The sequence below is a fragment of the Mus musculus genome, chromosome 4, assembly GCF_000001635.26.
Source record: "Mus musculus strain C57BL/6J chromosome 4, GRCm38.p6 C57BL/6J".
NCBI classification, from domain to species: Eukaryota; Metazoa; Chordata; class Mammalia; order Rodentia; family Muridae; genus Mus; species Mus musculus.
In genome coordinates, this window is record NC_000070.6 from 134,583,347 (window position 1) to 134,598,657 (window position 15,311).

General features: G+C 52.7%; 1 protein-coding gene and 1 long non-coding RNA gene across 4 annotated transcripts in view; one reads left to right on the top strand and one right to left on the bottom strand.

Annotated features, from left to right (window-relative positions):
- Man1c1 (mannosidase, alpha, class 1C, member 1) overlaps positions 1-15,311 on the bottom strand; it is a 142,601-nt gene that overhangs the window by 21,657 nt on the left and 105,633 nt on the right. For all 3 annotated transcript variants that reach the window (NM_207237.3, XM_006538757.4, XM_011250232.3), the window contains exons 3-5: positions 9,904-10,019; positions 8,010-8,090; positions 954-1,048 (exon numbers count right to left, since the gene is read on the bottom strand). In NM_207237.3, the coding sequence (NP_997120.1) occupies positions 954-1,048; positions 8,010-8,090; positions 9,904-10,019 (292 nt within the window). The remainder of the gene's footprint in view (positions 1-953; positions 1,049-8,009; positions 8,091-9,903; positions 10,020-15,311) is intronic.
- On the top strand, positions 8,858-12,048 carry Gm42326. The gene is made up of 3 exons (XR_881492.3): positions 8,858-9,335; positions 10,088-10,166; positions 11,367-12,048. It is a non-coding gene; the product is annotated as a predicted gene, 42326 (long non-coding RNA).

Here is a 15,311-nt window from a genome sequence, read left to right on the forward strand (position 1 = left end):
AAGGGCGTGACAATGGAAGCCCAGGAAGTCCGCCACACACACAGCATCGCTCCGTGGCCCATCACGGAACCTAAAAATAGCCACGACTGGGCCAGGAATCTTGGGGTCTGGGTAGGACCAGGCTCCGCTGGGGCCACAGGTGAGACAGGAGGCTAGGGCTGAGGGAGGGGCACTGGGGGCTGTGCCCAGACCCAGGGTCTCTTCTGCCTCCATTCTCAGGATTAGTGTCTGTGGAGAAGCACTCAGCATCCAGGCCTGGTGTATGTTTCTGAGGTATCTGCGTGTTACCTCAGCCAGCCTCATGGCCACCCTGGCCTCTGTGAAGTTTAACTGAGGACACTGGGAAGTCTTGCCACCAGGGGGAGCTGGTTTGTGGGGGGCACAGAGGGCAATGCTACCCAGGCCACAGGGCACCGAGGGAGGGTGAGGCCCAGGAAGAGCTGAGTGGACTCTTCTCCCAGGCACCTGGCCAGCACTCTTGTGAGGTACCCCAGATGATTGCTCCGGCAGGACAGGGAGTATGGGCTACCCAGCCTTCCTCTCTCAGCTCAAGGATGTCATGCATGGCCCAGAGCTGCGGGATCCGCCTGGGAAGCCAGGGCCAACAGGTTCTAGGGCAACAGGACACTGGCGGCTGTTTGCAGAGGAACAAATGTCCCTCCCACCCTGAGAAGGTCAAGCCTTTGTGGTTCAAACCCTGAGACCTACACTTGGTAGCCAGTGCCTGTCCAGGGCAGTGCTTAGCAAAGGTCAGTTCGCAGTGTGCACAGAAAGGAAACTATCCATCCGAGTGCCCTCAGCTCCCGAATCTGCAAACATTTAAGCCAGAGAAACTGACTCCCTAGGACTCCGTTCTGTCTGCCAACTGTCCCTGGGCCTTCTCATCAGGGCCCCAACTCAAGACCCATAAATGGGGGTGGATCACGGTCACCAGTTCAAAGTGGGCATCTCACCTTTTGAAGTTGACCACGCCCTTGGGGATGCCCGTGGGTGTGTTGAAGGCAGGCAGCAGTTTCTCACCCAGCTTGATGGCCTTCACTCGGAACACCTGAGGGGGAAGAGTCAAAGGGCACTGAGTCTGAATAGGGTGGAGTGGTCACTCTAACCCAGTCAAGGCTGAGAGACAGGACCTGGCCCCCAGACAGCTGGGTTTTGGGGTCCTTACACCAGGCATTTCTGAGTGTCCATTTCTGTGTTCATGAAATGCCTGGGTTGTTCCTCAGATGGTAGGGGGGACGAAGGACTGTCATTGTGATCAGGTGACCTTGGGAAGGGGAGGGGAAAGAAGTCAGTGTCACCTCCAAGTCCAGGGACAGACCCCACTGAGAAGGGGGTGCTGCTGGCATCAGCACTGCCTTTACCAAGCTATGGGACACTACAGGCTGTGGAATGCTACAGGCTGTGGGATGCTACAGGCTGTGGGTGCTACAGGCTATGGGATGCTACAGGCTGTGGGATGCTACAGGCTGTGGGTGCTACAGACTGTGGATGCTACAGGCTGTGGGTGCTACAGGCTGTGGGGTGCTACAGGCTGTGGGATGCTACAGGCTATGGGATGCTACAGGCTATGGGATGCTACAGGCTGTGGGTGCTACAGGCTGTGGGTGCTACAGGCTGTGGGGTGCTACAGGCTGTGGGTGCTACAGGCTGTGGAATGCTACAGGCTGTGGGATGCTACAGGCTGTGGGGTGCTACAGGCTGTGGGATGCTACAGGCTATGGGATGCTACAGGCTATGGGATGCTACAGGCTGTGGGTGCTACAGGCTGTGGGATGCTACAGGCTGTGGGATGCTACAGGCTGTGGGATGCTACAGGCTGTGGGATGCTACAGACTGTGGGTGCTACAGGCTGTGGGATGCTACAGGCTATGGGATGCTACAGGCTATGGGATGCTACAGGCTATGGGATGCTACAGGCTGTGGGGTGCTACAAGCTGAATGGTGCGGCATGCACCTGGAGCAACTCCAAAGGTCTATGTGTTGAAGGCTTGGTCCCCAGTCTTGTTACTACCGGGAGATGGAGGAACCTTTAAAAGCTGGAACCTAAGGGAAAAGTTAGGTTGGGAGGGGGGCTTGATGGGGATAGCAGGGGCCCCCACCCCTCTCTTGGTCTCTGCTTCCTGGCATCTCTACCATCATGTGTTCCAGCCATGATGTCCTGGACCACTCTGGACCTGAGGCAGTGGCTAAGTAAGCAGGGACCATTGAACCAGTGAGCCCAGCTGGACATTTTTTTTCAAGTTGTCTCAGGCATTTTGTTCTGTGAGGGGGAGCTAATTAAAGCATCGAGAGTAAGGGAAAATGAGCTGTGTATCTGTATGGAGAATATATAGCATTGGACTTGAAGTCCAGACCATCCAGGTTCTAGAAACTTCTACCTCCTGGGCGGCAGCTTCTCAGTGAGGTCACGGGAGACATGTCTTTCTTTGATAGTCGAGGCCACTCAATTGTTTTCAGTGTTATGCACAGGGGAGACAGGGTGAACGGGTTGTTTTAAACCCTCTACACGATAGCTAAAGAGGCATCACAAGGTCACAGATCAGGGCCCCCAAGTGAGGCTCCGAGCCTTTTAAACCATCCCTCTGAAATGCCAGATTAACTCAGGACACGTGACCTTCAGACTCATCAGTGTCTCTCATAACCAATTTCTCTAAAGCAGCCAGCAAGAGGGCTCAGTTCATAAAGGTGCTTGCTGCCAAGCTGAATGGCCCAAGTTCGATCCCCAAGACCCTCATGATGGAAGGAGAGAGCCCACTCTTCAGAAGTTGTGCTCTGACAACCACACGTGCACTGTGACACACACAAGTGTGCACACAACCTCACAAAACAAATGGACAGATGTGATTTTTAAAAAAGTCAAATGAACCAACCCAATTTCTTTTAGGACATAAATAATTGAGTTGCAAAAGAGTTTCTATCATGGCTGTTTGTTCCGGCATTGCCTAAAATAGACCGTGGTGAATCAGGCAACTCGGAAGTGGCTCAGTTCTGGCCTCCACGTGATGTAATGTCACGCAGCCACCAAAATGGCACAGGAGCAGGAGAGTATATACATCTTTGAACCTAGAAAAGTACTTCAAAATACTGTAACTCAATTTAAAATTTGTTTACATATGGGTGCATTGAATAAAGGGAACACATGAAAACATTAATAATGTCCCCTCAGAGGGGTTAGCCCGGGGATGGGATTTGTTTCCTCCTTCTGGTCGGTCTGTGCCTTTTACGAGATTATTTTTATTTTCCTGAAGGGAAGGTCTTGTTGTGCTGCCCAGGCTGCTTTTGAACACCTACACTCATGTAATCCTTCTGCCTCAGCTTTCTGAGCAGTTGGGACTACAGGTATATATGACTGTGTTCAGCCTGGGGAATTTTACAAGAGGATGGGAGAGATGGCTCAGTGGTCAGGGCACCCCCTCTGCAAGTCTGAGGGCCTGACCTCAGATTGCCACATAAGAAGTTAGGTGTGGTTGTGGTTCCTAGAACCCCAGGACTGGGCAGGGCAGAAATAGGCGGAGCTCCCTGACAGGGCAGCCTAGCCTAAACAGCAAGCTGCAAGCCTCCAGTGCAGTAAGAGATATTCTGCTCTCACCTCCTAATTCATTTGTACAGGCATCTACCCACATGCATGCATGACAAACCTCTCTCTCTCTCTCTCTCTCTCTCTCTCTCTCTCTCTCTCTCTCTTTCTCTCTCTTTCTCTCTCTCTCTCTCTCTCTCTCTCTCTCTCTCTCACACACACACACACACACACACACACACACACACACACACACACACACCAGGCCTATAACACAGTTATATGGACTCCATTTTCAACAAATCCTAGACCGAAAACACACTTTAAAAAGAAGCTGGCCATGATGGGGTCCACCTGCAATCCTGACACTGAGGAAGACAAACGTTAGAAGCCAGTGTGGGCCACACCCTGGAGGAGGGATTAAAAATCACATCTGTAAACCACATCTGTATTGACCATGCACGGGGATTCTTCTTCCTAAAGAATGGAACAGAGCAAAGCCCCGGCTGTTGGGTCCTAAGGACTTTGAGAGGATGGAGGTAGGCTCTCTGCAAATAGCATGCTATTTCAGGTAAGGGCTTGAGCCTTCCTGGAATTTGAGATTCATAGGGGTTCTGGGCCCAATCACCATGGATACCTAGAGAGGATCATAAAAGTCACTGACGAGCTGAGATGTATGTCCCCAGACTGTCACTCTGCTGACTCAGTTTCCTGACATCCCTAACAAAGCCACCAGTACCAGAAACCTGATGAATGAGGACAGCTTGGGGGACGGAGCTCACGGAGACGCAAGAGCCCTGGGTCTCATCTCTATACCACATAATATAAAGCAAACAAACAACAAAATCCCGTGAGACAGCTGTTAGTGGCTTCCCAACCCTGAGCCGGTGGACGGGTTCCAGGCCTCTGAGGGTACACAGCCTTGGCCTCTGAGGTCACATGGCCTTGCCAGGGAAGAAGGGGAGTGGCCGGGCTGGCCACGTGGTCAGACAAGAGCACACTGTTCAGTGCCTGGCGATGAGACCTGGAAGTAGACCCCAGGGTGCTGTTCTAGATCCCAAAGGCACCTGTCTTGTGGGGCTGCAGGGTCGGCTCTGTGAGTCTGCTGCAGTGCTCAGGCAGGCTGGGAAGCCACTGGCTTTGTGACAGAAAGGGCTTGTAAGAGCCTTGATCTCCTGTGGGCTTTGGATGGCTTTGCCCAAGCAGGAGGTTGTCAGTGGCAAATAGAGCCCACCCAGATTGGGGCTCAGGCAGCTGCATTGGTTGCCTGAGACTCTAAGGAAACACTAGCTGAAAGGGCTTCTCTGCCAGGGTACCACGTCCCTCCTGTGCACAGTCCTTAAGAGGTCTTGCTGTTGGTTGTCACAGAAGGTCCCAGTGGTGCTGGGGAGGAACTGGGAGAGCACATGAGTTCTAGAATGAAACTGATGGTGGCAGAAAGACATGGGTCCACTCTGCCATCGGGGATGGAGCAGGGGGAGGGGCTGTGTCTACAGACCTTCAGTTTCTGCAGAGTAGGCCCGCACTAAGGCTAAGTCATCCGTGATGACTTGCTCAAGGCTACAGAGTTCTGTGGCTTTCACCAGGACACCTAGGAGTCTCTCCTCAGAGGGGTGTGGCCTCAGTGGCCTCGTGGTTCTAGTCCCCGAACAGAAGGGAAACAGGTGTGAGTTTCATCTTACAGGGGCAGAAAGCACACGGAGCCAAGGGCCCAGAACATGTTCTCTCTGCCGCTGTGTGACCTTCGTTGAACCCTGCACTGTCTCTGAGCCTCAGTTTCCCCATCTGCCCAGTAGAATGGTGGACGTGCCATGGCAACTCCACAGAGTTCTTGCCGAAATTGAGAAAGAGGGAGCTTTTGTGCGGATGTGCTTCTGAACTGTGAAGCTCTGTCCCAGCATCCCCAGGAACAGCTCTGATTATGCCTGCCATCTTTTAAAAAATTTATTATTCTATGTGTAAGGTTGTTTAGCCGGTATGTATGTCTCTACACCGTATACATGTAGGGCTCAGGAAAGCCAGAAGAGGGCATCAGGATCCCTGGGAGGGGAGCTGTAGAGGCTGGTGAGCCGCCATATGGGTGCTAGGAATTGAACCCAGGTCCTCTACAAGAGCATCCAGTGCTCTCATAACTTCCAAGACATCTCTCTGGCCTCATGCCAGACTCTTGACGGGAGTCAGTCTCAGCAGGAGTGACCAACCAGCAGGGTCCTCTTCTGCCACTTCCTCTGAAGCCAAGAAAGTGGCAGCCAGCAGATGTGGCGCACATAGTTGTAGGAAGTTACGACATGCCCACAACAGGCAGCCCACTGGGTGTGGCTTGAGCTTAGTGTGACTGGAAGCAGGCACTGACGATGGAGACAGACTGGAGGGCCAAAGGACTGGATCGAGGCCTGGCACAGCCCTCAGTGAGTCATCATCTGTAAGTGGGTGATGTACTCCTTTCACTGATGGGACATAGGCAGCTCTCACAGTGCTGTGCACAGAACTCAAAACCCGGTATTTAGAAAGGAAGAAGGCTGGACATAGCGGGGACCGTGGATGTGTGCTGCACCTCGCTGTACAGGAAGACTCAGCATGCTCGTTACTTGGGCTTCCTTCTGAGCTTTATGAAGTCCTCTTTTCTTCCCTCCTTCCTTCCTTCCTTCCTTCCTTCCTTCCTTCCTTCCTTCCTTCCTTCCTTCCTTCCTTCCTTCCTTCCTCCCTTCCCTTCTCCTCCTCCTCCTTCTTCTTCTTCTTCTTTTTTTTTGAGACAGGGTTTCTCTGTATAGCCCTGGCTGTCCTGGAACTCACCTTGTAGACCAGGCTAGCCTCTAACACAGAGATCTACCTGCCTTTGCCTCCTGAGTGCTGGGATTACAGAAGGACACCACCGCCTGGCTGTGAACTGTCTCTCTAGTCACCAATGCCCTGGGCCACAGCCCCAGATGTACATCCTGAAGTCAAAGTGTGGGCCACTCAGGGAGCCACAGGCTCAGGAAGACAGACTCTTCAGAGAAGGGTCAAAGGAGAGCTGGGAGGCTGTCATCAGGAGCCACTAGCTTCTTGGTCCTAAGCATCTCCGCTCCCCTTCCCTGCATCCATCCCTCCTCCAACCACGCCAGCCAGCGGGGGCTGGGCAGGAGCCTCTGAAGCACATGAGTGACTTTGCCGTTTTCCCCCCTGCTCGCTCTGTCATTTTCCTGTCCTGGGGTTTTCAAATGATATTCAAGCTCTGGGTGGCTCGACGCCGAGGGCTCCCATCGACAATTTTTTTTGGACAAATTGGTACAAGCAGTAATCTCTGCTGAGGAGATTATGTTTGATGGAGAGAGGCCTGAAGCGACTGGGGAGATAGAGGCGGCTTGCTGCCTCTAAGCTCTCAACTTCAGTCACGACAGCAAGGGAAGAAGACTTTCTTGGGTCATAGTTATAGAGCGGGTCAGGATTTCTCTGTAGCTTGCCTGCTTTACCTGCCTGGCTCCTAATTCCAAGTGGTGGCAGAGCTGGGCAGAGGGGCCCTCTGGATCCCGGGGAACAGCCTGACTGATGACCTATATTCTGGAGACACTGCCAACCTGGCCATCTGATACTCAGAGTGTGCAACGACAAGTGCTCACGAGGGGAGAGGGGAGGCTCCAGTTCCTCCCAATCTCAGTTCAATTCAGAATTCTCTGGCAGAGAGAAGACATCGTTTGGAGGTGACAGCCCAGGCCAAACTCTGTCCTGTTCCATGTCACAAGGGCTGTTTGATCTAAAGAGGTAACATGACCATCCGAGGACTCGAAAGAAAGTGGTAAGAGGGGACTTGTTTAAGGCCATCAGCAGGTGACCCTGGGCACTTCTTGGCCCTCAAAGGCTTGCAGTTACAGGTTATGGCCAGCAGGGCGGCCCCATGGCCCCACTGCTCCCTTGAGAATGGGTACAGCCAGTTCTGCCCAGGAGGGGAGCCAAGGAAAGGGTTGGCTGTGAAGTATATGACAATCTATGGGCTCTGCGACTTGGCAGTTAAGAGCACTGACTGCTCTTCCAGAGGACCCAGGTTCAGTCCTAACACAGCCAGCTGTAACTACAGTTTCAGGGGATTCAATGTCTTCTTCTGGTTTCTTTGGGTACTAGACACACATGTGGTTCACATACATACATACAAGCAAAAACCCACACTTGTTTTAAAAAAAGGCCAATGTCCATGGGGGTAAGAGGAAGCACTTTGGCCTTGTGGGTCATGAGACCTGAAATCTATGAATGGCAGTTTGCAAGTGGCTGGTTCTGCACAGACATGGTTCCAACCTCACAGAAGTCATCAGGTGCTCTGGGCCCCAAGTGTGCTCACCTGGGCCATAGATCTGTGCAATGTGGAATCCTCATGGAGTCAGGGAGTTGGGGGGGAGAACTCGAGGCCCTGGTTGGTCTCTGGCTGATTTCCTGCCCCCATGAAGCCATGGGAAAGTAGAGGCAGAACTATAGTTTTTCTAAGACCTGTCCAGCCTGGAGCCTCAAAGGACCAACTTACCTCTTCTCCAGTCAGGTAGAAGGCCGAGAGCAGTCCTCCGATATACCGGATGTTCACTTCAAACAAAGATGCTTCTCCACTCTGCAAGAAGGTGGGGGAGGGGGGACAACGGGTCCAGTAAGGATACGTGTGAGTCTCCCACAGCCAGCCAGGCCCTGGACAAGGGCCACGCTGCTCCCCTCAATACACACCTGTACCCTGCCTCGAGGACCCCAGCAGGCCAGGCCACTGCTCCGTTTTCATAGCTGAGGTTGGGAGAGGCCAGCACCTGCCTGGCAGTTGCTACTGTGCATTTAAGCGTTCCAAATAAACACCGGCTTTGGCTCCCATCCCCAGCCTTGCCGGAGGCCATTGGAGCAGTTCCGCCTGGCTGGGCTCCAAGGAGCTCCAGGACCTGTGCCGAGCTGCAGGAGAAGCTTAGCCCAAGGAGAAGCCAAACCTTCTCTAGCCTGGCCTGCCACCCTCGCCCTGTCCCGAGAAGCTCCCATGGCTTAGCTGGAGTGAGAGAGCAGGGCAGGGCTGAGCAGGAGAGGCTGTGGGCAGATGCCTGTGTAAGAGTCAGCAGCCTCTGGACCCACCAACAATGCCCTTCTCCATGCCTGTGCCCCCCACACTGCCCAGTACAAAGCAGGTGTGGAGGCATCCTGCCAAGGGCACCATCTGTACATGGCTTTGTGACTTGGGATAGATTTCTTGTCGTCCCCCCCCTCCCCCCCCGTTTCCTCCTGCACAGAACAAGTGTGACACCACCTCCCAGGCAGGCCTTCTCACGGTGACACAGTAAGCTGATGCAGGTCTCGCAAAGGCTCCTGTTTCCACCCCTTACCCCAGGTGCTCCCCTTGGCAGCTTTCCGCACCGTATTTTAAATTTTTATTTCTAACGCTGGGGAGTTAACTGAGGGTCTAGGCAAATGAGTTATAGCCCTGGCCTTTTTTCTTTCTTTTGAGACAGGGTCTCGCTAAATTGCCCAGGCTAGCCTTGAACTTGTGCTCCGGCTGTTTCAGCCTCCACTGGGATTCCAGGACCACACTACCAGGTCTGACTCAAGCTTTCACTATGCACAGCAGCCAGTGTTACCTGTTAATCTGGGAGGATGTTTCCACGAGCAAAAAGTGTGCAAATCTCACTTCCTTTTAACCTCGTAGGGCTCTGTGATGTCACCCCACTCTCTAGATGAAGAAGCTAAGGTGCAAAGAGGTCATGACCCCACCTTTCTTTTTTTCCTGAAAACACTCCAACCTACCCCAGGCTGCCTGAGTGTCCACAGCTCCCTGGTCCCTTGGGCAGGCCCATCCTTTGCCTGGAGGAGCTGGGGCCTGTGCCAGGTGAGTCCCTGAAGATGTTCCTCTGCCCCTCCCTCACCCACTGAAAAGGAACAAAGGCTCCCCTGGGCTCACAAAGGCCTCAAGATGATTCTAGTAATTATAGTGGTTATGAGGAGCCCACTTAGTCTTCGGGTTGACTTTATGGCGCCATAAAAAACTCTCCACAGCCTTCTGCTGTGGGTCATCTATTCCTGTCTCACAGAAGGGTCGGGGAGGTAAGAAGCCCTTCCCAGCTCTCCAGTTCAGCTCGCAGGTGCCCCTCATCTCTTGCCTCTAACTGAGCCACTTTCCCTCCTACCACTTGCTGAGCAAGTGACAGGCACAAGATGAGCACCGTGGAGAGGGAGGGAGGGAGGGAGGGGTGGCCCTGGCTGTGTCCCCTTGTACCAGAGGACACCAGCTGGGAGACATCCTCACTTCAAGCCTGCTCTTCCCTGAGGTGACGAGACTCCTCAGGGTATATACTGCAGCCTGGCTCTCCGCTGCTCTATTACATAGTCCCAGGCCAGAAGCCCATTGTCTGTGGAGCCGGAGGCTGGCCCTTGCCTCCCAACCACTTCTGACTCACCACGTTCAGGTGGAAGCTGTCTTGCACCCAGGCCTTGGCCTCCTGGAACTCCTCTTTCAGCTCCATGAGGTAGAGGGTGTCAAGAGAATCGATGATGGTAGCCCCACTGAGACCGCCTGTGGGACAGAGAATCGCATGTGTGACCTGGGAGCCATTATTATCCTTTCCATTCTTTTCTCAACAGGTCACCCTTCCCCAGGGTCCCCAAATGCCTGGAGAACTTCAAGGTAGCATCTATGGTGACTCTAGTACCACCAGTAAAGGTGAGAATGGACCCGCTATCCTGTCTCGTTGAGGGAGGGGAGGTCAAGGGTGTGCTGACCCATTCCCAGACCATGATCAGTCTGTGGTCAGCAACTCACTCAGCTCCAGGAGACACTGCCCTGACCAATGTGACACACACAGCTCCCAGGGCACAGCCAGTCCTGTGGCTCAATCAACCTGCCTTCTGCTTTATCCTGTGGAAAATACGGGCGCACACGTCTGCTTATGCAGGGAGATAGCCATGTCTGTGAACCCAGAATGGATATCCAAGTCCCCCAAGTCCTGCAGCGGGGGCTAGAACATAGCATAGGGACATCACAGGAACATCCATCCACAGAGGTGACACAGACCTGTCTTTATGTGCTTGGAAGATAACCCAGAGACCACTTAAGTTAACAAAACAAAACAAAACCAAGCCAGTCGGGCTGTGTGGTGCATGCCTACAACTCAAGCACTCAGGAGGCAGTAGCAGGAGGGTTGCTGGGAGCTCAAGGCCAACCTGGGCTACACAATGAATTCCAAGGCTAGCCTGAGCTACATAATGACTTCTAAAGCCAGACACTGTCTATCACATAAAAAGTTGCTGGTCAGTGGGGTCCTTTAGACTCCCCCAAATGTTAGAGGCTATTGCTATGGGCTACCTTGCAGACTTGCTGGTAAGACTCCATTGCTGAAGACCCCACAACCTTGCATTCTATAATTCTCGAATATGGTGCGATCAAGCTGGCACCGCCTTGGAAGCTTCACCCCTACTGTGTAGCTTTCATGGTCCTGGGAGGTGCCATGCACACTATCAGCGAAGGAAATCAATCACTTCTGCACGCTGTGTGCTACAGCCACAACTGCCTGGCAATAGAGACCCGGTGGCATAATAGTGGCATTACCCTTATGGGAGTAACCAAACACTTTCTGGTTGGATTTGAATCCTGCGCCACAAAGCTGGACTCAAGCCCAGTACTATTCACTGGGCCGACAATCTGTGGCTGGCTAGGCCAGAGCCCTAAGGGAGAACCTAGTACTAGTACCTTGTTAAGTGAACAGCTTTAACGGCCTCCTAAGTACTTATCTTTGTATCCATAGATTCACACATCTCTCAGGCCTCGTCAGAGAGGCTTGCCTGCCTGCTTGCTTGCTTGCTTATTTATTCATTTATTCATTTATTTATTTATTTATTTGTTTATTTATTTATTTATTTACAGGAGATGGCAATTAATACAGAGAGCCAAGATGTCGATACCCCTCACCCAAGGGTCAGGGATCATTTGGGAAGAGCTGGAAATCCTATAAGAGCCAGACAGAGCAGATGTCCATAGCAAAACAACTTGCCAGACATGACAGGGCCATTGCACACACGAATTCACAGTGGCTGGGGTAGCATGCGTAAGAATTCACAGTGGCTGGGGTAGCATGCGTAAGAATTCACAGTGGCTGGGGTAGCATGCGTAAGAATTCACAGTGGCTGGGGTAGCATGCGTAAGAACTGCACAAGAACAAGCCAGAAAGACTGCAGCATGGCATCACACCCCTAGCTAAGGAGCTACTGGCAACTGATGGCTGCCAGAGGAGGAGAGTCTGTCCTCGGCAGAGATGCTGTCCCCTCAGACTCTAGCCTGAACATCCCGTCCTGTGTTGATGGCACTGTTTATGGACATAAGCTTATGTGACCTTTAGGAGATACACACGGCTTTGCTGGAGGAAGTGCATCACTGGGCTTTGAGGGTTTATAGCATTGGTCAACTTCCTGTTCTCACTCTCAACTTCCTGTCTGTGGCTGAGGAGCAGTCTCTCAGCTTCCTGTTCTGGCCTCTGACTGCCAAGCCTCCTAGGCCATTATGGACTTTTGCCGTGGAACCATAACCTCAAATAAACTCTTCCCTCCATATCTTACATTGGCTTGTATGGTTTTATCACAGCAACAGAAAAGCAGCTCACACACTGCACACGCTCCAGTAGATGTTCCTACCCTCAGGTAAACACAGACAGTGCTAAGTGGACCCGGCAGGTTTTCAAAAAGAGCAGAGGACACTGGGAAGGACAAGACGGGAAGAATTGGAGGCGAAGGGAAGAGGATGGGGTTGAGCAAACACTATAGGCATGTAAGAAATTCTCAAACAGGGGCTGGTGAGATGGCTCAGTGAGTAAGAGCACCCGACTGCTCTTCCGAAGGTCAGGAGTTCAAATCCCAGCAACCACATGGTGACTCACAACCATCCGTAATGAGATCTGACTCCCTCTTCTGGAGTGTCTGAAGACAGCTACAGTGTACTTACATATAATAAATAAATAAATCTTTAAAAAAAAAAGAAATTCTCAAACAATACAAAAAGAGATTAAAGAGCAAAACCGGAACTGGTGTCGTAGACAGCTTGGTTAGTGACGTGGTGGCGAGGCCTGTAACCCCAGCGCTGGGAGAGCAGAGATCGGGTGATCCCTGGAGCCCAGTGGCCGCCAACCTAGCCACCTGGCACATGCACACGTGTACGGTCTCAAGCACAAAGCCAAGAAAGCCCCAAAGGTAGCGTGGCACAAGCTCTTTTATTGCAAAGTGAAGAGTGAACCTCTAGGGTCCAAGCTGGAGGCAGCGGGGCTCAGGGCTTATCTCTGGGTGCTGGGCCGAAGTGCGGTTTATTTCTTCTGGGTTATTTTTATCAATAAGAGATTTATTTATATCAAAAAGGAAACGGGAAGACGGTTTAGACAAAGAAGCCAAACAAATGCTCAACCCAACAGTCCTCACACTCCCTCTTATTCAGGGCAGCGAGTTCACAGAAAACTACCTGCTTGCCCCCACCACCCTGACGCTGGTCCTGAGATCATTTGTCCCCATCATTTGTCCTCACCATCCCCAACTCTCCTCTGATGTGCCAATTTGTAGATGTTCAAGTCCCATATATAAATGGGATTTTTTATTTTTTTGCATAGGACCTAGGCAATTCTCCCATGTGTTCTATTTCATTTCAGATGAGGTATAAGACTCAGTGTCAGATGAGTCCCTAGCACACTGTATTAGGAGCCAGAGAAAAGAAGATCAAGTTCAAGTTCAATACACACTTTCCTCCCAAATATTTTCCATCGGTGGCTGGCTGGACTCACTCAGATGAAACCAAGGGGCACAGCGGACCCAGCATGACCCCCAGAAGAGTGGCTGTTCCCACTGTGCCTCTGCACAAGCTCGGGGGCAGGAGGCACAGGCTCAGCCCTCCTCTGCACAGCCCACTGGGTCTAGTCTGGCCTCGGTGCCCCCTCACCCAGGAATTCTCTGCCCATGTGGCCTTAACTGCTCACTTGTGCTGGCAGTGCCCATGGAGAACCCTGAACTGGATCATGGGAAGGCGTGGTGTGATACAGGCACAGCCTGAAAAAGAACTAGAGAGAAGAAGAGGGAGGGAGGAGTGGGGTAAAGGCAGGGACAGCTGTTACGGGCATATCACAGAAGGGAGGGCTGGCCACAGAGGAAGGGGTGCATCTGGGTGCTTGGACTAGGGCTTAAGCTGGCGTGGAGCTTGTCTGCCCCTCCCACAGCCATGAAGCCAGTCAGGTATTCCTTTCCCGGCCACCTCCCTTCTAAAAGGTGCCAGGGCAGGCAAGGTTCCAGCAAGGCCCCACACTGAAGGACCTGGTGACATGGGGCCCTGTGTTTGAAGGGTCTGGAGGGACTCTGAGGTCCTTCTAGGTCACTCATTCATCTCACAGATGAGGCCCTATCAAGGACTAAGCCAGCCCAGGGGTGATAAGCTTCCACTGCCAGGGTGGCCTCTCAACTCTGAGCAAAGGGACCTACCCGCTCACCCAACCTAGCACTCAGCTCCAGGCCAGGACTGGGAGGAAGCTCAGTCCTTTCCCCCAGGGCACGGCAAGGTCTCTGATTTCAGATTCCTACCCTGGGCCACCTGTTCACCTCAATGGCCTCTGTCTCTTGGAGCTCAACCAGGGCTCCTCATGACCAGCTGTCCGCATGACACCTCCAGACATCTGATGTGGACACCTGAGAAACCGGCTGGGTTTGTTGGTGAGGGCTGCTCTGGCTTGAGGCTCTGGCTTCTTGGCTTGGTTGGTCTCTGCCCCACCCCTCTCCCTGCACCTGGCCGGGCTGGGGTCCAGCAAGGCACTTACTGAGAACCTTTCCCTCAGCCTCAGGGTTACCCCAGAGCCCATGCTAGAAGACGGAGAAGGCCCTATCACCTGCCCAACCTTATGTGCCAGATGGGACGGTTTCCACAGGGAACAGAGTCGCCAGGAGCGAGGCCATGACCTATGTATACCTAAAGATCCCACAGGGCTCACAACAGCAGCCAGACCTTTCCTGGGGCTGCTACTACAGTGGGCTGTGGGTGAGCCTATTCTCCCAGCCCCGTTTCTGAGTTCTTTGTTTTACACAGGATAACCTAGTCAGAGCAGGAGACAATGGAACATGCTAGAAAGAACAGAGACCCAGCAAGCAGAACTGGCTCCAAATCCAGCATGACCCGGCATGACCCAGCAGCACGCCTGCTCCAAGGATCAAAGTTATCTGTGGATGAAGGGGAAGACCCTTGGGTGAAGCATTGAAGAGCCATTCTCTGGTCCCTGAGCATAACCCACCCGCCATACACTCACCTGCCCCTGCTAGATGAACACAGTGTTTGATAAACCAGTTCGCTGCTTTTTGCTCCCTGGGATTCCTTTGTCCATCTTGAAACTGTAGCCTAGCTAGGACGTAGGGAAGGGTTACGAAGTGTGGTCCTTTCTCTGTGGGAGAAGGGATGTTGTCATCTAACTGTTCTGGCCGGTTCATGGAATGAAGCCTTCAGAAACCTCCCATGGGAGATTGTAGGTCCTGCACCACAATACTGCTGGCTTCGTGGGATGGAGGGGGATAACAATGTGGGTGTGTACACAATACCCTGTCATCAGGCCCCTGCACCTGACTGTCCCTGGGCAGCCCCTCCACAATGCTTTTGGTGGTCCCGAGTATCTGCTGTGTGGGCCACCTTGACCCCTGACCTCTAAGCACCAGCTCTCAGCACTGCTTCCGTTTTCATATGTCTTGCCTTCCTAGAACTGGATCCGGTGGTGCGTCTCCCTGAATCCGGGACCCTGGCATGGCTTCCCAGTACCCGGACAATTAAGGCATGATTGCCCTTGCCTTCATGGATTTGTACAAA